Source organism: Panthera pardus, unplaced genomic scaffold, assembly GCF_024362965.1.
Source record: "Panthera pardus isolate Hobbes unplaced genomic scaffold, ASM2436296v1 HiC_scaffold_13, whole genome shotgun sequence".
NCBI lineage: Eukaryota > Metazoa > Chordata > Mammalia > Carnivora > Felidae > Panthera > Panthera pardus.
Window position 1 is genome coordinate 197,499,702 of NW_026526688.1, and position 27,605 is coordinate 197,527,306.

Consider the following 27,605-nt stretch of genomic DNA (forward strand, 5'->3'; position numbering starts at 1 on the left):
GCCTCCGTGGCTTCCTAACTGTGGGACCTCGAGCAAGCCTATAGAAACCATTCTCTCTACCTGAAAGTAGTGTTCGTGGTAACAGAACTTACCCTCCAAGCGTTCTTTCGAGTTCTCACCAGGGGCACAGAGTCAGAGCTCTATAGCTATCGGTTGTTATTATCAAGATGCTCTTTTTGAGTCCTGGGAACAATGGATGAGCACAGCAGAGAGAGGGTGGACAGGCAGGGCCGTGGGCGGCATGGGAAGTGTTAACACAGAGCTTGCGTAATGAGCAGCAGCGCGAAAGGGAAGGATTTTGAACTCGGTTGACTCGTTTTGCAGGTAGCCAGCGTAGACGTAGCACCAGGACCTAGCAGCAGAGCTCAGCTTTTTAAGAGTAAGGAAGACATAATTTCCCATCCACCCTTGCGCCTTTCTAACTGGGGCACCGCGGGCGGCCTTCGCAAGCTCTCTGAATCGTGGATATAGCGCAGGGCTGTAAGGGAAAAGAGGAAGCACGTGTGATTTCTGAGGGCCCGGCCCACGGAAAAGAGGCTACAGAAGCTCCTCTGGAAAGAACCACCTTGGAAATAGCGATGAAACACCTTTTTTTCATCCACTCAACAAGCGATTACTGAGTGTGTATCTGCAGGGTGCAGTTACCGTGTTAGGAAGGATCACGCGACACAAAGACAAAGCATGATCCACACTCTCAGGAAGGTCACAGCCTAGAGGCAGATGCAGAAAGACCAACAGATAAATAGGAAAGGGTGAGGTGTATAATATAGAAAGGAGAAACGAGGGGTGGGTGTTGGTGGGTGGGATCCGGGAAGATTTGCGAAGGTCATGACACAACACAGAGCTCGAAGGGAGAGCAGGAGTTTCCAGGGGCTGAGAGAGTGAAGGGTGTTCAAGTCCAGACTCTGGACTTTGGACCACACCTTCCTCCTCCTCAGGCTTCGGTCTCCTAATCTACCCAGTGGAAGAACTTCTTTCCTCATGCCTAGGTCGTAGGCATTCAACACATTTGTCGATGCGCACGTATTTTGTAAATTGCGATGTGCTGAATCTACGTAGGGTATGACTTTGAATTTTTCTCTTTTCACAGATACGCGCTATTTCAAGGATATGATGGACACTCCCTTTTCCTTGGACGCCCAGCCCTCCGTCCCCACGGAGGGCCAACACTGGCACACACGGATGGGGCTGGAAGAAGTGAGTAAAGGCTTGACTGTGTGAACCAAACGTGGGCAGGGCAATTCCTGGCAGCCAGGGGCGTCCCCGTCGCTCATTCCCAAGGCATCTTTCGAGGTGATGAGCAAAGTGAGCTCAGTGAGGTGCAGGGGAACTGGCTCAGACGCCTGCTGAGATCATGGTCCTGGGGAACGAGCACCAAGAAGGGAGGAGAACTTGCACCTGGGAAGGTTTTCTGTGAGGCGTCAGGGTGAGGAATTTTCACAGGCATCGCTCATCCCCTGATGCTGGTCCCCTTGTCCAGAAGCAGAGTTTGAAATCAGATCTTGTTAATAATAATATATCATTTTGCCCAGATTGCAGGCCTGATGTTGCCTGCTGGTAAGTGAGCGGTAAAAAGTAAGTCGCACATCTCTGAGCCCCTTTGTGACCTCGTGCATTAAACAGGAATAAAAATCCCTACTGTGCTTTACTTCAAAAGTCTGTTTGGAAACCACAAACAAGAAATCCATGAAAAAAAAATCCTGTAAATACAAATGCTCTACACACATATATAGAATTTCATTTTTATTATTTTTTTATTAAAATTTTTTTAATGTTTATTTCTGAGACAGAGAGAGACAGAACATGAGTGGGGGAGGGGCACAGAGAGAGGGAGATCCAGAATCCAAAGCAGGCTCCAGGCTCCGAGCTGTCAGCACAGAGCCAGACGTGGAGCTCGAACTCACAAACCGTGAGATCATGACCTGAGCTGAAGTCAGTCGCTCGACCGACTGAGCCACCCAGGCGCCCCTAGAATTTCATTTTTAATAATGCTTTTGCTAATACTTCTTTCCTTAATGCAGAAATGCATAAAATACAAATGAATCACCCATGGAGTTGCAGGGCAATCAGTCATAGCACCGTGCTAGATTTCATGTCCGTATTCTCTGGGCAGATATATTCCATGCAAGAGAGTCCCTGCGTAGAATATCTGCCTTTTTTCCTTTTCCTATCAAGTTCTGGTTATAAAATAATTTCCCATGTGATAATCAAGTATTAACAGCATAATCTTTAGAGATATATCATACCCCATTATGGGATTTTTAATTATTGTACTTAACCATTGAGTGAAAACATTTTAAAGGCTTTGGTACACGTGATGAAATTTCTTTCCTGAAAAAATGGTTTCAACTGACCCTCCCAAAAGCCCGATATGAGAATGTGCACCTCACAGGACTCCCACCAAAACTGGCTATTACTTTACTAATCATATTTTAAAGGGACTTCAGTGTTCTGTTCTTTTTTCATTTGTACCGCGTTTATTAGTGAATGCGAGCATGCTTTTAAATATTTATGGCGCATTCTTCCTTGTGCATTATTTGTTCACACTGTCTATCTATTTAACTTGAGGGCTTCTGTTAATATTGATAAGCAAAGGAAAGTACAAATATTACCACGCCATGCCATTTACCCAGAGCACATCCAGTAGACTTTGGGAGAGCAAGAGGAGGGATGAAATATTGAACGCTTCTGCTTTACACAGGCACAAAGCTGAATTTTAATCATGCATTCAACAAATTCATTCAAGAAGTATGTGCTGTGTGTCTGCCACGGACCAGACACAGTGATAACCTCTGGTATGCATTGGTAAATAACCAAAGCCCTGCGCTCATGAAACTTACATACTGGTGGGGGGGAGACTGGTAATAAACAAATAAACAAATAATAGGCAATATGTTAAGTAATAGTGCTTTGAAAAAAAAAAAAAAAACAAAATGATTAAAGCAGGGTCAGGGTAGTCAAGGAAGGTGTTCCCGAACAGAGACAAGAATGAATGAATGACACTTAATCCTTAAAATACCCTTGCAAGGTGAGCATTCTAAGCCCCATTCTATCAGCTCCAACTTTTGTGAGCTCTTTGCGCCACTTACCCTCTCGGAGCATTTATTATCTTAGCTATAAAATCTCATCACTATTATGATAGTCCATACAGATCACAGTGTCTAGCATGAAGCTGTCAGTCACTAGATACCAGCTCCTTGAGGGACGGGAAACATTTTGGCCCCCAGCATCTGGCACAGTACCATTTTGTAAGAGGATCCCAAGAGATATTGGTTACATGGAGGAAAATGAATGCACAAATGGATTCTCAATCTTTTGAAGGGAATCTTGAAATATGAGTAGCCGTTTCATAAACAAAGAGACCCAGGCTGGACTTCTGTGCACATGGAACCCCTTTTTCAGCCTGGTCTTCAAAGTTCTCAGGTGAATATTTGCTGCTATCAGCAAGATCTGCCACTGGGGCAGCCTCAAAGAAGCAGTTTGACAGGGAGGAAGACGTTTCAGGCACAAAGCATATTCAGAGAACAGTAAGAATTTTAGAGCAACTGGACCAAGAGCTGACGACACAGATTCTGGTCTGGTTATGAAAGAATGGAGAATGTTCACATAAAAAGCTGAGCTTCCATTTCCCCCAAAAAATCACTGATACATTCCCCTTTATATGTAAGTATGCCTTGATGAGAAGAAAAAATTTGTAAGATAATTCTCGTGGGAGTTTTTAAACCCACTATGCCAGAATTTGAGGCTCCATTCTTATTACCACGTACTTCCTTCATAATATCTTGGTAGCTTTCTGTTACAATACAGATTTCTTCCTTTAGCTACATCACTTCGCAAGTGGAACCATCATCTCCACATATCGAGTCAAGCAAAAGCATGTGAGGAAAAGGATACGGGAGATCAGCACACTTGACCGGGGCGGGGGGAGGGGGGTTGTCTTATAAATTAAGTCAGGACTTGGCCTCAGTTCAGATAAGGAGGGAATTTTACTTCTATAATCAATGCTTGAGTAATCACGTTTTTATGAGAAGCAGATTACATTTTTCATTATAGCCTCATTCTCAAGAATTAATTCTTACTAGTTCTGCACATTTATGTTAAGATTAAACTATCTGTGAAAGGGATCTTCAATAATCCTGACAGAGGCCAGTTCCTAGCTACAACTGTCTTAAACCACTAAGCCGCTGCTCATGCTTCCATTTATTGAGCATTTGCTGTGTACCAAGCACTGTGTTCAACAATGGGGATGCATGAACCAGTGCTCACCATCTAATGGGGGAGGCAGTGGCCCAAACTGGCAGTTCCAACATTCCCAACGTAATGTCAAATGCTAAGACAGAGGTGAGTGTGGTTCAAAGAATCCACAACACTTAGCCCAGCTAGAGGCTTTTGAGAAGCCTTCTGGAGGAAGCAACGCACAGCAGTATTTGACACATTGCATGGTCATCAGTGGTTCTCATCAGGGACCATTCTGCCCCCTAGGGAACACCAGGCAGTGTCCAGGGACAGGTAGGTTGTCCAGACGGGAGGAATGCTACTGACATCTAATGGTAGAGAACAGGGATCTGCTAAGCATCCTACATTACATAGGAATTACCCACAGCAAGGGATTATCCAGCGCCAGCTCTCAATGGTGCTGAAGTTGGGAAATCCATATTATAATTAAACCTGTGATATAATACGTTATAATATGTTGTGAACTCACACCTATGTGCGTGGATGAGTCCTTTAGAACCTTTATTCCTCTTTTTCCCTCATAATCTAGCATCGATGCAGGTTTATAGTAGGCACTAATACATATTTATCTGATAGGAAAATGGGAGTAGCCCCTAGGGAGGGGCAGAAAATATTCCTGGCCCTGGAATCCTATACTAATTCCATCAGAGGGCACTCACTGCTGGGGGAGATGCAAGGCAAAGAAACCGTCTCGTGCAAAGTGGATCGAAATGTCCAAAGACACAAAATTAATTTGGCCACCAAAGGGAGAAATTGCAGGAATACTAAGGAAGCCCCTTCCCTAAGACCAGAAGCACGCAGGGCCACCTAAGACAGAGACAACAGAGAACCTCTCCCATACCCATGACCTGGCTAGCAATGGCAAGTGGGCAAAAGTATTGAGAGACCCCCTCTGTAAGGCAGGCATGCAGGGGAGATTGAAAGCTGAGGGTGCAACGCTGAAAAACCCACTCAGCACCTGAGCCGCCACAGGGTGACCCTGAAGGAATAGGAAGCTTATGGATGATGGAGAGAAGGAGGCCATATCGATAGCAAAACCCAAATGACACTCAGCTCTTACTACACTGGGCAGCAGAAGAACCACACACTTTCCAGGCATATACTGTGGTTCAGCGTTGCACGGAGGAAAAGTAGACATTGAATATCAGAGGGTAAGAAGTAACAGGGGATTCGATGAGCCTTCCCCCACCCCATCCACCTTGGCTACCTCAACTTGATGCCAAAAGAAAGTAACACTAAGACCCTGTATTAGTCAGGTTCCTCTAGAAACATAGGACATAGTAGACAGATGATGATGATGATTGATAGATAGATAGATAGATAGATGATAGAAAGATAGAGACAGATATAGATAGATGATAGATGATAGAAAGATAGCAATAGATATAGATACATGATAGATAGATAGATGGATAGATAGATGATAAGTAGATGATAGAAAGATAGAGATAGATATAGATAGATGATAGATGATAGATAGATAGATAATAGATAGATGATAGAAAGGTAGAGATAGATATACATAGATGATAGATAGATAATAGATGATAGAAAGGAAGAGATAGAGATAGATAGATAGATAGATAGATAGATAGATAGAGATAACAGACAAAGACTAGACATAAAGTAGTGATTATGGAGGCTCAGTCCCATTATCTGCCTTCTGAAAGCTAGAGCTCCAGAAAAGCCAGTGGTATAAGTTCTAGTCTGAGTTCAAGGCCTGAGAACCAAGAGAACCAATGATATAAATATCAGTCTAGGGCAGAAGACCAATATCTCAGCTCAACACTCAGGTACAAAGACAAAATTCTCCTTCCTTCTGCCTTTTTATTCTATCCAGGCCCCAACTGATTAACTGATGTGCACCCACATTGGGCAGGGCGATCTGCCTCAGTCTGCTGACTCAAATGGTAATCTTATCCGGAAACACTTTCACAGACACACCCGGAAATACTGTTTAACCAGTTATCTGGGCACCCTGTGGCCCTGTCAAGTTGCCACATATTATTAACCATCATAGACCCCACTACTGACCTGGGCTTCAAGGCTTTCAAAACACTGGGCATAATTATATTTTCACTTTTCCCTTCCTCACCCTCATGTCTAGCTGTTGTAGAGCCCTTAATGGTTCACCAAAGCCTTTAAAATTTTTACTAATGAAAGCTAACAACTATTTAACTATCTTTGAAAAGCTAGCAATTATTAAGCTTTTATTGGTGCCATCTTCTGTTCCGGGCACATTGCATGGGGTGTCTCACGTAATCGTCCCATCCTCGTCAGGTATCAGTGCTTTGGTTACCTTAATTTCACAGATGAGGAAACTGAGGCTCAGAAGGTCAAGTGACTTGCCACGTCCTCACAGCCAGCATATGATGAAGGCGAAATCCCAGTACGGACATCCACACAAAGCCACGCTCGCATCTGCTTGCTTGATCCCTTTCATAATAAGGCTAATGCCTTTCCACAGCTTCACGGCAACAAGAGGCAGGATTGGATCTCAAACCCAAGTATTTTTAGGCCAGATACCACCTGAGGCCACTACACTGGTCACGGGCACAGCGGTACACATATTTACACGCATTTACATGTATTACCCTGTACATATGGTGATATCTAAGAATGGTGAATCCAGGAACTTACGCCTTGACCCTATGGGAATCTACACATCTGGCAACACATTAGATGCTATCTTAGCCACAACTGAAGAGATAATGGTGCCATGTTGCCTTCTACAGGTGAACAAACAAATTTCCAAGGATTCCAGAAGCCAACATGTTAAAGGTAAGGTCAAGTCACGAAGTTTGAAACACAAGCATATTTCTTTGCTCCCAAGTTCCTCTTGCGTTTTGCTGGTGGTCACAGGTTAGCTTCAACAACGTGATCCATCGGACCATCCTTCATGAAATAACTAATTTCAGAAAGACCCTCACCCACCTGACGCCTTTTTACCGCCATACCTGATTGATGAAGAAATTGATTGTGCAAATTCATATTCCGTGGTTGTGCGGTCTCAGGAAGGAATTGCCTTGAAACATATGGGTTGCATTAAATATATAACTAAGTTATTTCTCCAAGCATATCCCCAGTAAAATCACAAGCTAGAAATCTAATTTTAAAACGTTGATTAATTCATATGAAAACAGATTTTAAAGCTTTAGGCAAAGCAACTCAATTTGGAGATGAAGACACAGGTAGGAAGCTGAAAGGAAATCATCAATTTCAGCAGTGCCGGAAGCACACATGGAGAACAGCCAAAGAAATTTAATTGGATCATACACATTATAGCTTCTCTCATCATTTTCCCTATGCCTCTGTCTTCTCTCACAATGTCCAACTGGGAACGAAGACAATCCCATGATTTACACTTCCCAGTACTTGAGAGGTACCAAACTCATCTTTTGCGTGTCTAATGCTATATTCTCTAACATATTATTAACATCACAGTCGCTTTCATGGGAAGGTGTAACAGTTAGGGTCCCAACAGGAAACAGATGGCACACCCAAATGAGGATGATTGAAGTAAGTTTATTTACAAAGGAACTATTGACTGAGGTGCGTGGGGTATAGGGATGATGTGGGAACTGGGGCTAATCGCAGGGGCATTGTCACCATCCCTAGGCCCAGAGGGATGAGAGGACAGTTACAGAAAAGCAGAAGAAGAACACCACCTTGAGAGGAGCAGTGACCATCAGCTGAGGGACACCACCGGCCCAACTGAGCCTCGTGGGAGGGAATTTAAAGGAACACATGCCCAACCTCCCTCTCCCTGAATTCCTGTGGGGACTTTCCAATGGCTGAACCCAACCAGAAACAGAGGGCAGGGCAGCCGACATGTGATCGATGCTGGTTGGTCCCCAAGGATGGAGGTGAAGTGGGCAGGATAGAGAAGGAAGAGGGTGGATGGGCACAGAGAAAATACCCACAACAGGAAGCGTGGGGAAAGGAGCCACCGAAGTAGCAAAAACACAGGCTCTGCCCCTCCCTTGCTGTGTGGCCTTAAGTAAGTCACCTAACCTTTCTGGGTCCGACTACCCTCCTCTTTAAAATGTGAAGTGGGCAGAAGTTTCATGACCATCCAATTCAGTAGCATTAACGGAGGCGGGAAACAATAGCTGTTCCCTAGTCCTTCTCTCCTCTCCATCCTGCACAGCCTGACAGACGCCTTTCAGTCCTACACTCCCACAACATAAGAGCTTCCACATCAGTGCCTCCTTAGTCCTTAAAAACGTCAGGACCTTCAACGTGCACAGCACTTGATTCAGAGCTCTTCTCCTTGAACTGATGTATTTCAGTCCCTAGAGACAGCAGGCGAATTGTGTGGACAAAGTATTCTCACACCTCTTGACAGAGAAAGGGACCAGAGCACACAGGGCTCCCGGATCAGACCGTAATCATTTGCTATACAAACGTTCCACTTTGCACTAGACGCTTCATAGGCGTTACTGAGAAATGAGTCCTGGGGAGAGAGCAAAGAAATAGACCTCAAAATTCCTTTCTTGGTTACAGTTCACTAGAGACATCCAACTTCACTTCTGTGATGGCAGAACCTTCTTTGGCCATTATTCCAAACATCAACAGGTCTGTTTGCCTATGAACACGCTTTGAACCTCCATTGCGACAAGTGGGTTGCGGGGAGCATTTGTCCCCACGCCACCAAGCAGTTCTCAGGCACCAGTGGGGTCTCTGACTCAACCCAAGAGGCACCACCACCCAGAGGCAGCATCAGATTCCACAAGTTAGGGGCTCGGGCCTGCGAGACCACCCCGACTTCAGATGCCAGTCACAAGCCCAGGTTGTCACCTATGCTCCTCACAGACCAGCAATAGACTGGAGGTTCCGATGACCCCCGCCTTCTTAAGTTGCATTAATTTGCTAGAGAGGCTCATGGAACTCAGAGCAACATTTTACTCAGTAGATTGCAGTCTGTAACAAAGGGACATGAGTCAGTGACAGCCAGATAAAAGACATGTACAGGATACGACATGTGGGAGGGCATGTGGTGCTGCCATGGGTTTATCTCCGACCCAAAAGTTCTCGGAACCCCATCCTTTTCGGTTTTTTATGGGGGCTTCATGACATTGGCATGACTGACCAATCACTAGGCATTGGTGAGTGAACTCAGACTCAGTCTCCTCCCCCCTTCCTGCGGTGGGCGTGGGAGGTACTGAAAGTTCCAGCCCTCAAGTCACATGGTGGGCTACCCTCCGGAACCATCTTCGGGGGCAGTCCAAGAGTCACCTCCTTAACATAAGGAAAGAAACCTTACTAGAGTTCTCAGAACTTAGGAAATTCCAAGGGATTTATGCGCTCTGTGCCAGAATCCTGGGGACAAGGACCAAATACATATTTCTAATGATAATATCATAATACTGCGGGGTGCGTGGTGGCTCAGTTGGTTCAGGGTCTGACTCTTGATTTTGGCTCAGGTCGTGATCTCATAGTTTGTGACATGGAGTCCCGCATTGGACTCCACCCGACGGTTTTGAGCCTGCTTGGGATTCTCTCTCTCTCCCTCTCTCTCTGCCCCTCCCCAGTGCTTGTGCATGCACTCTCTTTCTCTCTCTCAAACAAACGTTTTTATTTTTTCTTTTTTAATATTTATTTATTTTTGAGAGACAGAGAGAGACAGAGTGTGAGCAGGGGAGGGGCAGAGAGAGAAGGAGACACAGAATCGGAAGCAGGCTCCAGGCTCTGAGCTGTCAGCACAGAGCCCGACGCGGGGCTCAAACCCACCAACCGTGAGATCATGACCTGAGCTGAAGTCGGACGCTTAACCGACTGAGCCACCCAGGCGCCCCTCAAACAAACGTTATTTTTTTTTTAAATCACACTATTGCAACCACCCATGCATATATTTATCTATACTTGGCCTGAGCTCCCAAAGATATTGGGGGGTAGTTAACAAAAACTTACATAGTAAAAAAGAATTTAATAAAAATAAAATCCTAGGGAAAAATCTAGGTAGTCTATAACGCGAAGATAAAGATAAAATCCAGGAGGCACCTGGGTGGCCCAATTGGCTGAGCGTCCATCTTTGGCTCAGGTCATGATCTCCCGGTTCGTGGGTTCGAGCCCCACATCAGGCTCTCTGTCGTCAGCACACAGCCGGCTTCAGATCCTCTGTCCCCTTCTCTCTCTCTTTGCGCCTCCCCCCTCGAGCTCTCTCTCTCTCTCTCTCTCTCTCTCAAAAATTGAAAAAAAAGATAAAATTCAGTATCCTCAGGTACACACCACAGCATTCTATTAAAATTAAACCACCGGCTTGCCTCTCAGCTTTCTGGGAGTCTAAGCAAAAAAGGGGATCATGCTTCTTTATGTGATATTAATTGACCACAATAGAAAAGCAAACTGATTTCTAAGAAAACACAATAAGGACATCACTTTCAGAGTTATGTCAGTGCTGTCAATTTTATAGGGAAAGGAGGCTGACTTACGGGGACCGTGGCTGCAAAAATAGGACAAATTTTGGAAAGGAGACCCCCGCGTGGACTGCATACAGGACGTCAGGGAAAGCAGAGCTCCCAGACTTGAGGCGTATAGGGACAAGGGGGGAGATTCCGTGGAAAACTTCTCCAGGTAGAGTTATTCCCTTCACATCCTCTTTTCCTTCACGTCCCTAATGGATGGCTCTCCACTACCACACCGAGCTCTACGGACCCCAAAACGCCCAGAGGGATGAAATTCATGTGAATGCCCCCCAGTTTTAGGATCAGACACCTTGCTGGAGAATGCTTGAATGATTTATGTGTTTGTTGCAAAATTCTGTATCTTTGATGCAAACACACTCTCAGATAATTTATTCATTCTCACAAAATGTCACAGAAAAAACATATCGGGTGGTTCAGCAATGACAGAATTTTATGGTGATATTTTTCATCAAGTTGAGCAGTTATAGATTTATGTTAATGTACATCTCATGTCATTTTTCTTGCAATCGTATTCTGACATTATCTGGAAACTGTCAGATTTCAAGACCTTATCTTCCCTGAAGCTTGGATTTTTTTTTTTTTTCATTCCTAAAAATGGGTAAAAGTTTATTTGGGGGCAAGTCTTTTATAGTATATAGTAGGATAGCTTGTTTCTGATGAACCATTAGCACTCGCCACGAAGCCAGGAGAAAACATCTTCTTTTCTGAGTAGGATGGCTATAATGTTCGAATACAGTGTGGTTTAGCTTCTTAATGCCGAGAATAAAGGACATTAAAGTGAATTTCTCTTTGCCTCAGATGTGAGCCAAGCACAGACTGTAAACCAATTTTCTTTGAGGTGACAAGCATACCATATGCAAGAATGAATTTGAAACGAAATACAATAAGCTATCCAAGAAAAGAAAGAGAATTATTCACAGGTGACTGCACTTGTATATCCATAAACACGAGCTTGGTCGCAAAGAGGCAAAATAGAATTCCACATAATGCCATCAGAAGACCTTTCTTCTCGTTTGCTTTTAGAGGAATTTAGAGGCCAACGAAATTAGAATCAGAGATGAGTTTAGAGTTAATCTGGTTCAACTCCCTCATTTTTTTTTATTTTTCAAAAAAAAATTTTAATGTTTATTTATTTTTGAGAGAGAGACAGAGTGTGAGCAGGGGAGGGGGAGAGAGAGAGCGAGACACAGAATCCGAAGCAGGCTCCAGGCTCCCAGCTGTCAGCACAGAGCCCGACGCGGGGTTCGAACTCACAGATCACGAGTCGGACGCTCAACCGACTGAGCCACTCAAGCAATCCTCAACACCCTAATTTTAGACAAGGAAGTCTAGCAAGAGAGGTGGCTTGGTCAAGGTCAGAGAGGTCAGAGTCCAGACCAGAACCCAGGGTTTTGTCAACTATGGCAATGTTTTCAGGATTTTGCTGTATTTGCTAGTATCCAAACCCCATTCTGCAAACACCCCTTCCTGTGCGGTTTTATCCCACTCATCCAAACTAGGCAAGGTTTAGTGCTGGACACGAATTGATGGGCGATACTGCCCCCTAGTGGCAGAACACGGCAACACAAACCATGGCCAAAATGATGGAGTTTGGCGTCCTGCAGATCGTATTTTTAACAAAAATAACAAGCCGTAGGCCAGAGAGAGGATCAGAAATAAATTTAAGATTATTCTCCTATCGTTTTAGATTTAAATTTATTTCAGACACAACCCATGGATCAAAAGCAACGGAAGCATTGATTGATTCGATGCTCAGTTCACAGTTGATATTATAAATTTGTTACAAATGTTATAAATCTTATAAAAATCCCTCAGTAATGGGACTACAGGAAAATGTTTTATCTCCCCATCACACACAGAAAATAATAAGGTTAGGAGGAAAGGAAGGGCAGCTGATAAGTGTTTGTTTTAACAAATACAGTTTTCTGAGAGAGAAATATAAGGCAGCCACAAATAAAGGAATTGAAAACAAGGGAGTCACAACACTGTGTGTAAACTGCCACAGTAGAAGGTCACTTTGTTTAAAATTACTTGTTCCAGGGCACTGAATAGCATAAGACCTCAGACCATGAGGAGCCCAACAGTCTGGCGCAGCCAACACTAAGTGTTCTGGGAACTCAACAGAGTGCATCCTTAATTCTGCCCCGGGGGGAAGAATCGTGTCTCCAGGGAGCAAGGGACACTGGACTGAGGAGGGAGACAGAGACCTCAGGGCAAATTAAACATGAGTTTTGATGCTCAGAAGTAGCTGAAACGTGGTTGCCTAAATGTGGGTCCTGGGGACACAGAGCCCTGGATTCACATCCTAATCGTTTTCCAAATAAGAAAACTCCAAGGAACGTAACCTCTCCACGTTCTTCCCCATTTCTATAAAACGGAGGAAATGCCAGCTACATCATAAGACATCTGTCTGTTTGAAAGGTGAGAACCAGGGAAAAATCTAGAGCACAGGCATTGACCCGCGGTGGACCCTCCACAAAGGGCTACTGCACCGAACTGATTCGCAGGGTTCTGGGCTCCCTCTGACTCCGCCTTTCTCCCTGGGTGTCTTCCTGACCCTAAGCTAAAACCATCACATATTGCATCCAGGCTCGTGTTTAGCCTACAAAATAAATATCGTAGGTGAATACAAAAACAGGCTAGTCTCCTCAATCACAGAGATCAAAGTTTATTAAATCACACACCTAGCACCGTGCTGGGCACATAGTGGATGTATAGTCAATATTTATTAAGTCTAAAATTTAGCCCATTTTTATAGGGCATTAAATCAGCATTGCCAGGTGTCACTGGACCACAGAGCTGTCAGCACAGAAAGGAGCCTGTGACCCTCAGTTGCACGCTCCCACCAGGTGGGGGCTTATGGAGAGGCGAGTCGAGAGTCCTGGCTTGCTTGCTTCTGGCCCCATCTCTCTCTCTGCTTCTAAATTTTTTTTTTAATGTTTATTTATTTTTGAGAGAGAGAGACAAAGCATGGGGGGGGGGCGGGGGTAGGGACAGAGAGAGAGGGAGACACAGAATCGGAAGCAAGCTCCAGGCTCTGAGCTGTCAGCACAGACCCGACGCGGGGCTCAAACCCACGAACCGCGAGATCATGACCTGAGCCAAAGTCGGACACTTAACCGACTGAGCCACCCAGGTGCCCCTCTCTCTGTTTCTAAATCTCAGCAAATGACAGTCCCTCCCTGGGCCTCAATATCCCATCGGTAGAATTAGCAGAACACAATGGTCTCCAGCATTTTGTGAATCTATGGGTGTTGTTAATACACATAAACCCACCCACCCCCGCTGCCCACCTCATCCCCTGAAGACTTAATCCCCCACATGCCCTGTCTGACATCCCTCCCTCCATTCCCTGAGACCCCCAGGTCAACAGAGAAGACCTCTCTCCAGGCCTGTTTTGGCAAGGTGCTTCTATCCCACATCCACCACCAACCCCAACATGCAATTGTCAAAACCCACGTTCAAGGGCCTGTTGATGCACACGCTCTTAAAAATTGTCCTTTCTGGTCTCATTTGAGCAGTGGTTAAAGAAGTTACATCCCTCTCGTATCGGCGGTTTTGCCAACCTTAACGTCTCCCTGCCCAGCCCAGGGAATGGTGTCAGTAATTTGCTATTAGAACTAATTTCTGAACGTTTCAACGAACTGGGAGAGGTTTCTCAAACAGGCCTCGTCAAATATGCATTAGCCACTTGCATCACAAGTTGCTTCTTCAGCCTCTTCCATAATTAATCACCAGGACTTGCAATCCTAATGGTTCACGCTCATGTATCATAAGACTCCTAGACATAATAAGTACTGTGACTGAGGCCAGGTTTCATCCAGTTTTGCCCAGAGCCTATTTCTCTAATGACAGAACGTTACACTCCTGGTCTATTTCCGAAGCGTTGATCTTCATGATCATATTTCATAGATAAAGGGGATAAATGGTATCTATTTGACACAAGTCGAATGGCAGCTAAGTGAAAAACAAGCATTATTTTATCTAATAATAAAAGAATGGTTACTTTTATTATTAAGGGGTAATTCTGACCACATCCAAGGAACTCTGCTTCATGAGCTGCGTTCTACAGACATGTAGAGAACCCGAGGCCCACAGCATTTGAATAATTTGCCCAAGGTCACTCAGTAAGTGGCAAAGGAGGGATTAGATCCCAACCTGAATGATTTCAAAGATACCGTTTGTTGCCACGCTGTTGTGTCATTGTCCCTTCCATCAAGAAACACATTCTTGGGGGGGTGCCTGGGTGGCTCAGTCGGTTAAGCATCCGACTTCGGCTCAGGTCATGATCTCGGGGTCCGGGAGTTCGAGCCCCGCATCAGGCTCTGTGCTGACAGCTCAGAGCCTGGAGCCTGTTTCAGATTCTGTGTCTCCCTCTCTCTCTGCCCCTCCCCCGTTCATGTTCTGTCTCTCCCTGTCTCAAAAATAAATAAACATTTAAAAAAATTTAAAAAAAAAGAAAAAGAAAAAGAAACACATTCTTGGGGGACACCTGGGTGGCTCAGTCGGTTGGGAGTCCGACTTCAGCTCAGGTCATGATCTCACAGTTCGTGGGTTTGATCCCCGCATCAGGCTCTGTGCTGACAGCTCAGAGCCTGGAGCCTGCTTTGGATTCTGTGTCTCCTTCTCTCTGCCCCTCCCCTGCTTACGCTCTGTCTCTCTCTCTCTCTCTCAGAAATAAAAAATAAACATTCAAAAGAAAATTTAAAGAAACACATTCTTGGATCCTACATATCTTTGTCCCCCCCCCCCCACGTTTAAGTCACAGATAAGGATACCAAAGCCCAGAGAGGCCAAACAATTTGTATTAAGTCACTCAGCTAATTAATAGCAGTGCCACGAGCAGTGGTAAACGTCTAACAACCAGATCTCTGATAAAAAAAAAAAATGTATGAGAGAAATTCTTGGAGGGTTGACACTATCCTACTTCTGGATGTACTGTAAGGCTCCAGGAATCAGGACAGTGCAGCATTAGTGAAAGAATACACAAATGGATCAGTGGAACAGGATGGAGAGCCCAGAAACTGGCCCACATATCGTCAGCTCATCTGTGACAATCTGAGGAAGCAAAGATTGTCTTTCCAACAAATAGTGCTCGAACACCTGGACGTCCTCGGGCAAAATCACCATCATCACCATCAACTAGACACAGACCTTAAACCCTTTACAAAAATTAACTCAAAAAAGGATCAGAGACCTAAATTAAAAATCAAAACTATAGGGGTGCCTGGGTGGCTCAGTCGGTTGAGCGTCCCGGACACTTCAGCTCAGGCCAGGATCTCACGGTCCATGAGTTCGAGCCCCGTTTCAGGCTCCCTGCTGTCAGCCCGGAAGCTATTTTGGATCGTCCGTCTCCCTCTCACTCTCTGCACCTCCCCCACTCCTGTGCTCACTCTCTCTCTCCCTCTCAAAAATAAGTAAACAGAAAAATCAAAACCATAAACCTCTCCTAGAAGATAACACAGGAGAAAACCTGTATAGTGATGCCTTTCTAGGTACAACACCAAAGGCGTGACGCATGAAAGAAATCATTGATGAGCCAGACATCTTGAAAATTACAAACTTCTGCTCTAGGAAAGACAGTATCCAGAGAAGAAGGAGACGAGTCACAGACTGAGAGAAGATATCTGCAAAAGACCCACCTGGTAAGGGGCTATTGTCCAAAATACACAAAGAGCTCAAATACACAAATACAAATACACAAAATACAAATACACAAAAAAACTCAACAAGAAGAAAACCAGCAGTCCAATTAAAAAAAAAAAAAAATGGGCCACAGACCTCAACATCACGTCACCAAAGAAGATACACAGACGGCCAAGAAGCGTATGGAAAGATGTTGCACATCAGACCTCGTCGGGGGAATACAAATGAAAACAGCAAGGATGCCCACTATACACTCTACTGTAAGCGTGGCCCAACCCCGGAACACCGACAACACCAAATGCTGACGGGGACGTGGAACAAAACGAGCTCTCAAATATTGCTGGTGAACAGGCAAAATGGCACGGCCACTTGGAAGGCAGTTTGGCAGCCTCTGATACAACTGAAGCGTACCTTAAATTCATTTTGTAATAATGGCGGTGTGTAACAACTGCATTGCAAAATTCCCGAAAACGTAGCAACGAGCCCTCGTGAGCTGGTACGGGCTGCTCCAAGGCACCCCAGGCAGGTCTTGTGATTCTTCCCCAGGATGCTTCGCTCTGATTTCACAGAACCCTGCAACGTTGACCGTTTCTCCACGATTGCTCCCTAATAGATGACGGAGGTAGCAGTCAAAGCCGGTCCATCAGATTCCGCAGCGGTGCTGTGCTCCCCTCACCACCTTACCTCCGAAGCAACAGTAAGTTTTGCAGCGGAAGTGCAACCTATCTCGTTGCAGACCTAAGAGCGAATGAGGACACTCTCCGGGCAGATGCTGCTAGTTACCCATATGGCCACCAGATGGCGAGCACGGCAGCCTCCTCCCAGCGAAACCCACTGTATTGAATTTCAAGAAGGGAAGGACCTTGGAGATCACAACCGTGACTTCTTCGGAGACAGATAGGGAGTTTTTCCTGGCATTGGAGAATATGTCCTAGCATTGGAGAAGATCTGTGTACTTCATAAGGAGAACGAACTGCTCTTTCCCCTCTAATTTTCCATCGCACAATAATGCTTGTAACTGGGTTTGCATTAAAAGCCACGTGCTTGAAGCGCATTACCCCATTCATTCCACGCCCGAATCCCAGGGAAGTGGGAGGAGCCATCTCTCGCTTTTCCAGATGAGGAGGCGCAGCCGCTCCTCGGTCCATTGGCTCGTTGCATAAATATTTATGGAGCACCTGCCGCGATGCTGCCCAGAGTAAGCAGCAGGATCAGTATTCAAACTCCAGAGACCCAGCTCCCACATCTCACCTTCTTCCCTTACCCCAAATGCTTGAGTTGTTATCACTTTATTAAATAACCCTCCCCCCCCCCCAAACAAAGCTGGTTGGATTTTATGAATTATCAGGAAAGCCGCATCACCGTGTGACGTAGCACTTTGCTGATTTGATGCAGGTTTCTCGCTTGTAGAATCCCTGAAATTCACTCTCACCCGCTGGTTTGCAGGGATCCAGTTATCTAAGCAACGAACAAGTGAAGCTTGACTGTGTAGACGATTACTAACTAATAGGCATATTTGATACGGTCGAGATCTCCACTGCTGTTACCGTTGATGCCATATACAAAAGTTTTGAAGTGAGGGGGGGAAACTAAGGGATGCCGGAGAAAATGTGATATGATAAGAAGACACAGGACACATGAACAGTGCATACAAAAGAGGCACTGTGTTTAAGACAAAGCTCTTACCACAGCCTACATGATGGCAGGTGATCTGGGCACTCCCCTACCTCTGCAGTCACCACTCACACTCTACCTCCCTCTTGTGTTCATCTCACCACAGGGCCTTTGCACTTGCTGTTTCCTATGTCGGGAAACTCTTGCCCGCATAGTCATGTGATGTGCTTCCTTACTTTCCTCGGGCCTCTGTTTCCTCATCACCTAACCAGAGAGGCTTTCTGGGATCTGTTTTTAAAAAGGTCACCCCATACCCTATCTCTTTTGCGTGACACATGGGGAGCCCTTCATGCTCCTGCTTTCTCCATGCCCCTGCTTTTCCCCCTCACTCTGTCACATTTCTTTGAGGCACTTTTGTCATCACCTGTCATTGTCATCATGTACTTTTGTTTATTTGTTTTCTATCTTCTGCCACTGAAGTGTAAGTTACATGGGAGTAACAACTTTTATTCTGGCATTATATTCCCCAACACCTGCATCAATAAGTATATCAAAAATGAATCCATGCTGGACAAATACTATGTGCTCAATAATAAGCAATGAATAAGAGGAGGATAGATGTCCTTTACAAAGCCCATGGACACTGAAGCAAATGGGATAGATACCTCTGAAACGATAAATGGACAGTTTCTACCGAATCCCAGATACTCTGTCTCTTTAGTGAATTTTTTTTCCAGTAAATTGAATTGATCCCCCAAAGATATAGTGATAGCTGTGAAGAAAGGCCTCTTAGGGAGCCAACATCCAGCTTATAGGCAAAGGCAATAAGAACAGCGAGATGGTCCACCAGCGAGCTCCAAAAGCAAAGCCAACGTGCCATAAAGCGAGGGGAAGTTAATCTTACATTTTTAAAAAAAATTTTTTTAACGTTTATTTATTTTTGAGACAGAGAGAGACAGAGCATGAACGGGAGAGGGTCAGAGAGAGGGAGACACAGAATCTCAAACAGGTTCCAGGCTCTGAGCTGTCAGCACAGAGCCCAACGCGGGGCTCGAACTCACGGACGTGAGATCATGACCTGAGCTGAAGTCGGCCGCTTAACCGACTGAGCCACCCAGGTGCCCCAATCTTACATTTTTTGACTTGGCGCCTTAAGAGGGCATCATGTGGTCCAAGCTTTTGGGAAACATCATTGAAATAGCCAAAGATCGAACATTAACCAGATTGCTGCTGTTGTTGAAATCCGTCCTGGATCTTATTTTGTTTTTATGATGCCAAGAACATCGATGATTCCTGTTTGCCATCCGTGTTTGAATTTGTGCAGAGAAATCTAGTCTATCTCTTTAAAAAGTATTTTCCCAACACAAAAATAAGATACAAAGACTAATAATTAGGCCCAATTGAGTAATTCTTTTAGACCTGGAGGAGCCCTATGAAATCATCCAGACAAGCATTTGTTGTGTTGTGTTGTGTTGTGTTCTTCTGGGCCAGCTGGACCTTTCCCCAAAAGAAATCTGGAAGGAGATCAAAATGGAGCCCTCTGTGATGTGGGACATGGGAGGAGGAGCCAGAAACCAGTCCCCCAGCCCTCCTAACTCCCCAGGAGGAGCTGAGGGTGCCCTTCCGAGCCTGGTTAAAAACCACTCATCCAGTCCGGCTTCACTGTCTCACACACAAGGAAACAAAGCTCAGTGAGAACAGTAATCCACCAAGGTTGAAGTCACCTATGACAGGAGCCACACTTTCTCGTCAGTTCCTCCCACTGCCATATAAACATCTCTGACGTCACCTCCATTTTTACAGATCAGTAAACGTTGCTTTCTCAAGGAGGCTTTTTCTGACATGCCAGACTTAAGTCTCCCATGTTTCCCTTTAATACCATGACCTCTCTGAGATTCTCATCCCATTTTCAATACTGTTTTCTTTTTAAGTTTATGTATTTATTTTGAGAGACAGAGAAAGAGCGCAAGTAGGGGGAGGGAAAGAGAGAGAAGGAGAGAGAAAATCCCAAGCAGGTTCCATGCTGTCAGCCTGGAACCCGACACGGGGCTCGATCTCAAGAACCATGAGATCACGACCTCAGCCAAAATCGAGAGTTGATCGCTTGGTGCACCTGGGTGGCTCTGTAGGCTAAGGTCAAACTCTCGATCGTGGCTCGGGTCATGATCTCACAGTCTGTGAGATCGAGCCCCGCATCACCCTCCTGCTGACAATGTGGAGCCTGCTTGGGATTCTCTCTCTCCCTTTTTCTTTCCCCCTCCCCCACCAAAAATAAATAAACTTCAAAAAAAAAAAAAGAGTCCTTTAACCAACTGGGCCACCAGGCACCCCAATAGTGTTTTCAATCCACATCTACCCTCTTAAGTATAAACTCTATGGCGACAGGGACAGGGTCTCACCCTCCTCGTTATATCCCCAGAGCCTAGAACTTGGTCTGTGAGCCGGCCAAGCATAAGCACCTTCAAGGGAAGGGCCGTGCTGTCTTCTTAGCCCCAGTGCCTGGTTCTACGCTGAGCTCGAGGTAGCAGCAGCTCAGTGATTCTCTTGGACTTGAACTGCATCGTGGAACTAAAACTACCTGGAAGTCTGGAAAAGCGTTCCCAGGCTTCATTCAGGCTTTCCTAGGCTGGGGCGGTCTTGAGCAACTGTCCTTACTTTTGTCTACAATAAAAGTTGGATTTTGGAGCCTGAGGAAACCCTGCCATCTGGAAGATTCTATGATGCTGTTTTCCTCTGCTCAGAAATGTCCAGTGAAGGTGTTAGGCAGGCATTTGAAATAATAAAATAACTATAAAGTTATATAAGAATGTTAATTCTTTTTTTTTTTATGTTTATTTTTGAGAGACAGCGCTCTAGCAGGGGAAAGGAAGAGAGAGAGGGGAGACACATAATCCAAAGCAGGTTCCAGGTTCTGAGCTATCCACACAGAGCCCCATGTGGGGCTTGAACCCACGAATGGTGAGATCACGACCTGAGCGGAAGTCGGATGCTTAACCGACTGAACCACCCAAGCGCCCCTATGAATGTTAATTCTAATCAAGAATTAGTGGTTAAGGGGCACCGGGGTGGCTCAGTCAGTTAAGCATCCAACTCTTGATTTCTGCTCAGGTCATGATCTCAAGGTTTGTGAGTTCCAGCCCTGCCTCACGCTCTGCTCTGGTAGCCTGCTTGGGATTCTCTCTCCCTCTCTCTCTCTGCCTCTCTCTCTCTCTCTCTCTCTCTCTTTCTCTCAAAAAAGAAAAAAGAATTTGTGGTTAAGAGGGGATCTTGTGAGTCATGCCACATACAATGAACTCTTTACCATTTACAGGATGACTGAAGGGTAACTTCCCAGGCCCTGTCTTTTCACTTCTAGAACAAAGGCAGGGATTGAATGAGATCACTAAGATATTTAGCCTGGTGCTGATACCTAATAAGACCTCAACAGACCTGAATTGACATTATCATCGAGATTATTCATTTACTTATTTTTTTTTACGATGCTTATATATTTTCTTATTTTTAATTTAGGGAAGTTTTTTTTAATTTTTTATATTAAATATAATTTATTGTCAAATTGGTTTCCATACGACACCCAGTGCTCATCCCAACAGGTGCCCTCCTCCCTGCCCATCACCCCCCTTTCCCCTCTCCCCCACCCTCCATCAACCCTCAGTTTGTTTTCAGTCCTTAAGAGTCTCTTATGGTTTGGCTCCTGCCCTCTCTGTTTGTAACTATTTTCCCCCTCCCCCTCCCACATGGTCTTCTATTAAGTTTCTCAAGATCCACATATGAGTGAAAACATATGATATCTGTCTTTCTCTGCCTGACTTATTTCACTTAGCAAAATACCCTCCAGTTGCGTCCACGTTGCTACAAAAGGCCAGATTTCATTCTTTCTCATTGCCAAGCAGTATTCCATTGTGTATATAAACCACAATTTCTTTATCCATTCTTCAGTTGATGGACATTTAGGCTCTTTCCATCATTTGGCTATTGTTGAAAGTGCTGCTATAAACATTGGGGTACAAGTGCCCCTATGCATCAGTACTCCTGTATCCCTTGGGTAAATTCCTAGCAGTGCTATTGCTGGGTCATAGGGTAGGTCTATTTTTAAGTTTTTGAGGAACCTCCACACTGTTTTCCACAGCGGCTGCACCAGTTTGCATTCCCACCAACAGTGCATGAGGGTTCCCGTTTCTCCACATCCTCTCCAGCATCTATAGTCTCCCGATTTGTTCATTTGAGTCACTCTGACCGGGCGTGAGGTGGTATTTCAGTGCGCCTTTGATTTGTATTTCCCTGATAAGGAGTGCCGATTCCAATGGGAATGATTTCCACTTAAACATACGTAAAACAAGCTTGACGGCATTTCCATAAACTCACTGCTCTTCCTCTTCTGTTTTAGGAGACAGACCCGCAAAGGAAAGCAAGGTAAGTGACATCGTTAAAACATGTTTGTCACCCACTCTGTATTTTAGAAGCATAGGAAGGTGGACAACGTAAAGGCTTAGCTATCACTTGAAAAATATAACCCAGAAGTTTGGTTGGGATTTTTAACTTCTGTTTGTAAACCCCCCGAATAGTTAGCCATTAGTTCTGCTTAACGAACAATAAATTTAATTTCTGATTCTCTTTCCTTTGCAGACTCCTTTCCCACCTCCTCGGTAAGACGCTTGACATAGAAATTTTATTTTGCTAGACACTTAAGTGATTAGTTCCAGAATTTGAAAAGCTCTAGACTTTAAAAAAGAAAAGAAAAGGAAAAGAAAAGAAAAGAAAAGAAAAGAAAAGAAAAGAACCACAAACAAGTTGGCTTGGAAAATGAATATGAGCTGGTCTGAATGAGCCGTCACACATCCGTTTAACCGTCCGCTCACTCCCAGCCCTCTGTTCCGTATCCGGGCACACATCAGTTCTTGGTGAACCCACTGCTCTAAGCTCTCCCGCTTCTCCCCTCCTTTCAGCACAGAAATCCCCCCGATGGTACTTACACTAGGAAATGTGTTCCCGGAACTTACAAGGTGTGGTACATATTTGGGCATGTACGTGCAGTTTTCTATATCGTATATACAGAAATACAACTATCATTTTATTACACATACCCATGAAGGCGAGAACAACAGCCTCGACTTCTCGGACTCCGGGTGAGTCGGCCGCTCTGCTGTCCCCCATGGGCCCCAGGAGGACACAGAGCGTACCACGCCTTGCTGGTCACCTCTCGTGGCTTCTCTCTCTGCCACACTAGCGGGACATGACTTGAGCCAAGGACTGGGTCTCTGCTGTCTGTATCTCCAGCCTCTGCCAGCAGCGCCCGGTACGCTTTATAAGTGAGTGAGTGAGCCGTTCACTGACCTTCAGACATGTTCCTGTTTCTTTGGGGAGTTTCCAGAGCTCACGTCTTCCAGCCTCCCTAGAACTCGGCGTATTGAGAAACGTATGACACCCTGCAGAAGGTTCCATCCCACCCTTTGGGAAACAGAACCAGACGGACGAGCACACAGCAGGGAGGGGGCTCTAGGCTCATTAGGAGAATGACTACAGTTTTCTGACAACCGGGGCTCCCCGAAATGGATCGGGGCACCCCACAACTGACCTCTGGGCCAAAGCTGGGGACACGGAGGGCAGGGCTGTCTGGAGAGCCACCTGTGCAACAAACCTGATCACATTCTCACTGTGACTCTTCCCTCAGGCCACCTGGCATTCTTCCGAAGAAGTACCAGCCCCTGCCGCCCCAGCCGGAGAGCAGCTGGTCACCCCTCCCTCAGAGGCTCGCCTTTCCGGACGTCCAGAGAGAACCCAGGTGACAGGTTTGAGGTTGTCGCTGGTGAAATGCCCAGGGAGGCTGGGGGGCAGGGGAGGGCGACAAGGACCACCAGCCACCCCTGCCAACAGGCTCCCTGCTCCTGTGCCTCGAGTTGCCAAAGATGCCTTGAGGGAAAAGGGTCTTAGAAGCCTGCAGTCCGATTCTATAACAGAAAACACATCTTCTTTGTAAGAAAATGAGTTATTGCCCCAAAGGCTCACTTGAGACCTGAACTAGTCGTTAAAGAAAGTGTTAAGTGCCAGAACAGAATCAGAACTTTTTATGTAAAATCCAAAAAGGGGTTCAGACTCTGCAGACCAATACCGGCCCCCAGCTTCTCACCACCAAGGCGGAAGGAATATAACCCACTTGTCGAAAACATTATTGCCGTTAGGACAAATAATTAAAAAGCCACCTCTCTGGTACTATCAGCTGATGACTGAGCCCCCCTCCCAAACGTGCGGGACCTTTGACAGCCAGCGACAATCACAAAATGTTAGCAACTGTGAATGGACTTCTTCCCCCCCCCCCACAAGAGACTTGGAATTTCCCAAACTGCCTTGTTTTAGAAGACAGAACAGAGGTTAGCATTTTTCTCTTGTTCCTACATGGAATGAACGATGCTTCCTTACTGCAAGCTTGAATCAGCCGGTTGGGGCCCGCGGCTTCAGTCAGTTGAATCTTCATAGATACAGAAATTCAAAATATCAGGCACATTTTGAGCTTCTCTGGAAAACCCAGTCATCACTGGCTCTGATGGGGAACATTCAAGAACCTAAAATGCCCATTTCCACCTCAGTTTTCTGGTGAACGTCTCTTCATCTGTTCATCCTTTGCAGCCTCCTGAGACCATCCGTTCTCCATTCCCTTCCTCCTCCCCCGTGCAAGTTCCTCCCCTCTGTGGGCTTCTCTACCTGCCTAGCAGCATGGGCAGAGCCACAAGCTCTCAAGAGTCCATTCCGAATGCCCCGGTGGAAATTCAGGCTCTCCTTCTTCTGCACTGGCACATTTGGGGCAATGGTTCTCAACCGGAGGTGACTTTGCCCCCAGGGGAACCAACAATGTCCAGAGACGTTATTTTGTTGTGACGAGTCGGGCAGTGGGGATGCTCCTGGCATCTGGTGGGTAGAGGCCAGGGAGGCCTCTAAACACCCCACGGTGTACAGGACAGCCCCCCACCCCCAACAAAGAATAATAACCCCTGAAAAGTCAAGAGTGCAAAGGTCGGGAAACTGCTTTAAGGCACACACTAACCTTTGCCCAGCCCCAGCGGTTCTCGGCGGTCAAGTGAGAATAACAGTAGCCCTGACCACGCACATCGTGGGCTAACATGAGAATTACACATGATTCATGCCAAGCTCTCAACTGTGCCCGCCCAGGACATATTCGTGACCAACATCTACTGTGCTCTTATTACCTTGAGCCGTGTCCTATTGTGCCCTCCCCACACCATATAATTATTTGGATACAAGTCTGTTCCACCCCCAAAAGGTTGGGGGCAGGGGGTAACACACCCCCAAAAGGTTGGGGTGTGTAGTTTCTAGCACAGGGCTGGGCACATAGTACGTGTCTGATAAACATGTATTTCCTTCTGCAGCTTCCAGAGGGTCCTAGCCAGGCTGGGAGTCCCCACATTTGCTCTGTTTTGATATCTATTTTCAAAGCACGAGAGACAGGAAGGCAACATGCTATCAACCCCAGGAAGTGGCGTCATCAGACTCGGGAACGTAAAATGTACCATCCCTGAAACTCCTGAGCAAATAGGCTAATGGGTGTAGGAACTGGTCAAAACGCAGAGAAGTAAAGAGATAGAAAATAGGATGAATGAAATAGCAGAGGCGATGAGGTTGTTCGGTGTGGAGAAAAAGAGGATTTGATCTTTCTTCTGTTTCTTCACGCAGAAAAAAAACGAGGTTTGGGTCCCAGCTGAGCCACTTCTGGCTGTATAGCCGCCTAAAGCTCTTAAATAGTTCTGAGTTCCCCTCTTTGTGCAAGCAACATGAGCGTCCCCGTGTGACAGAGTGGAGGGGAGGAGGTATGAGATTTCTCTCGAGCGCCTAGGATAATATGTGTCACAGCACAGGAAGGAAGGAAAAACGCCTAAACATCGTGTCCCATCTGTACCCAACAGAATTAGGCACCCACAACCCTATTTTTCTCTTGAAATACAGGCTATACGTTCTAGTGCAATGTTTCTCATCCTGGCTTTACATGAAAATAATTAGGAAAGCTTTTTAAAAAGTATTGTTCCCCAGCAGCAGCTTTAATTGCTCTGAGAGGTGAGACACAGGCACAGCCTGTGGCTAAGGACCCAGGGGGAGCCAGGTTCTAGGAATATATCTGCCACTAAAGCTTTGCAGGCCCTTAGGCCTTACCTACATACGCCCAGGCTCCTAGTGCCTAAAATGGCGCCTCCCTTGATCCACAGACAAGTCCCTCATCACTCCGGCCACCTCAGTGGCTCTGAAATCTTTCCAAGTTTGCTTTTTGTGTCTCTGGGGTTTCTGCAGTTACGGTTAAATTTGTTTAATCATTTTTGCAAGTGACGGGAACCTGGCTGGGTCTCTTCACCGTAAAGCCCTCCAGAGAATCGTTACATTCCGTATAACATCTCACCGGATCCTTCCAGCAGCCCTATAAAGTATGGATTTTCTAGGGCTCGGTGGCTGGTTCATGGCAGGTGCTGGGTAAAAACCACTTCCCTATCCACTGGGCACGTAAGGTCACTAAGATACACAGAAGTTAGGTCACTCGGCCAACGTGACAGGGTTGGTGTAGGACTGTTGAGGGGTCAACACCATGCAGGGCCTGTGCCAGACATTGAGAATGCCACGAGGAATAAGAAAGAGTTGTGCCACAGAAGCAGAGCTTCCAAATTCATTTTGAGTCGGGCCCCCTATTTGTAGTCAGACGACCATTACTAAGGACCCAGACGTTGCCTGTAAACAACCACGTGAGGCTGTTGCTAGCTTCCCCTTCTCTCAAAACAGAAGGGACATTAGAGAGCTGAGCTGCTTCAGCCAAGGAAAAATAGTGTCCGCTCCCTTCCCATCGGCTGCTCCGTAGGCTTGGGAGGTAGACGGCCCTCTGTGAAGGGAGGCTGTGACGTACGTGTGGCAGTCCACTGCAGCCCCTGAACGCAGCTGACATCTGCAGCCTGTCGCCATCGGCCCCCCTCTCCCAATGGTGAACGTGGGTCCAGCTGTTGCTACAACAGCCAGTTGTCTCCACCGGCTCGGCCATTCTCTATCTTAAAGCTAAGTCTTGGGTTCACCAAAAGCGACCATTGAATCAAAGCACTCCAGTTCAGGAGAATGCCATTTAAATCCTTCATTGACGGGGGCGCCCGGGTGGCTCAGTCAGTTAAGCGTCCGGACTTTGGCTCAGGTCACGATCTCCTGGTCCGTGGGTTTGAGCCCCGCGTCAGGCTCTGTGCTGACAGCTCGGAGCCTGGAACCTGCTTCAGATTCCGTATCTCCCTCTCCCTCTGCCCCTCCCCAGCTCATGCTCTGTCTCTCCCGCTCTCTGTCAAAAATAAATAAACATTAAAAAAATTTTTTCAAAAGGGAAACTTCATTACCATAAGTAACTGCACCGCGGTTTCAGACCCGCGGAATTTTCTCTCTCCTAAAAGGGAAGAGAACTAAAATGCAAAGCAATATTTGCATAAAATAACCACTGCTACATTGAGACTCTCTCTCTGACACAATAAGAAAGAGATTAGTAAGGGAATAACTTTCCAATGATGTATCCATTGTAATGTTAATACCATGACGCGGGGCCCCAAGTAAAAGCATCCTGAGTCATCGGAACAGGAAGACATTTGCTGAGCTCCTGTTACACTCTGGAGTCTTTCAGATGCTTTACCTCATTTAGTCCCACAGCCACACTGAGCA

At 45.9% G+C, this 27,605-nt stretch overlaps 1 protein-coding gene across 1 annotated transcript in view; it reads left to right on the plus strand.

The window, feature by feature from the left end:
* The window catches only part of CLNK (cytokine dependent hematopoietic cell linker), a 165,628-nt gene that overhangs the window by 101,156 nt on the left and 36,867 nt on the right, over positions 1-27,605 (plus strand). The window contains exons 7-11 of the mRNA XM_019453524.2: positions 1,091-1,197; positions 6,972-7,017; positions 22,312-22,337; positions 22,551-22,570; positions 23,596-23,706. Of these exons, the coding sequence (XP_019309069.2) occupies positions 1,091-1,197; positions 6,972-7,017; positions 22,312-22,337; positions 22,551-22,570; positions 23,596-23,706 (310 nt within the window). The remainder of the gene's footprint in view (positions 1-1,090; positions 1,198-6,971; positions 7,018-22,311; positions 22,338-22,550; positions 22,571-23,595; positions 23,707-27,605) is intronic.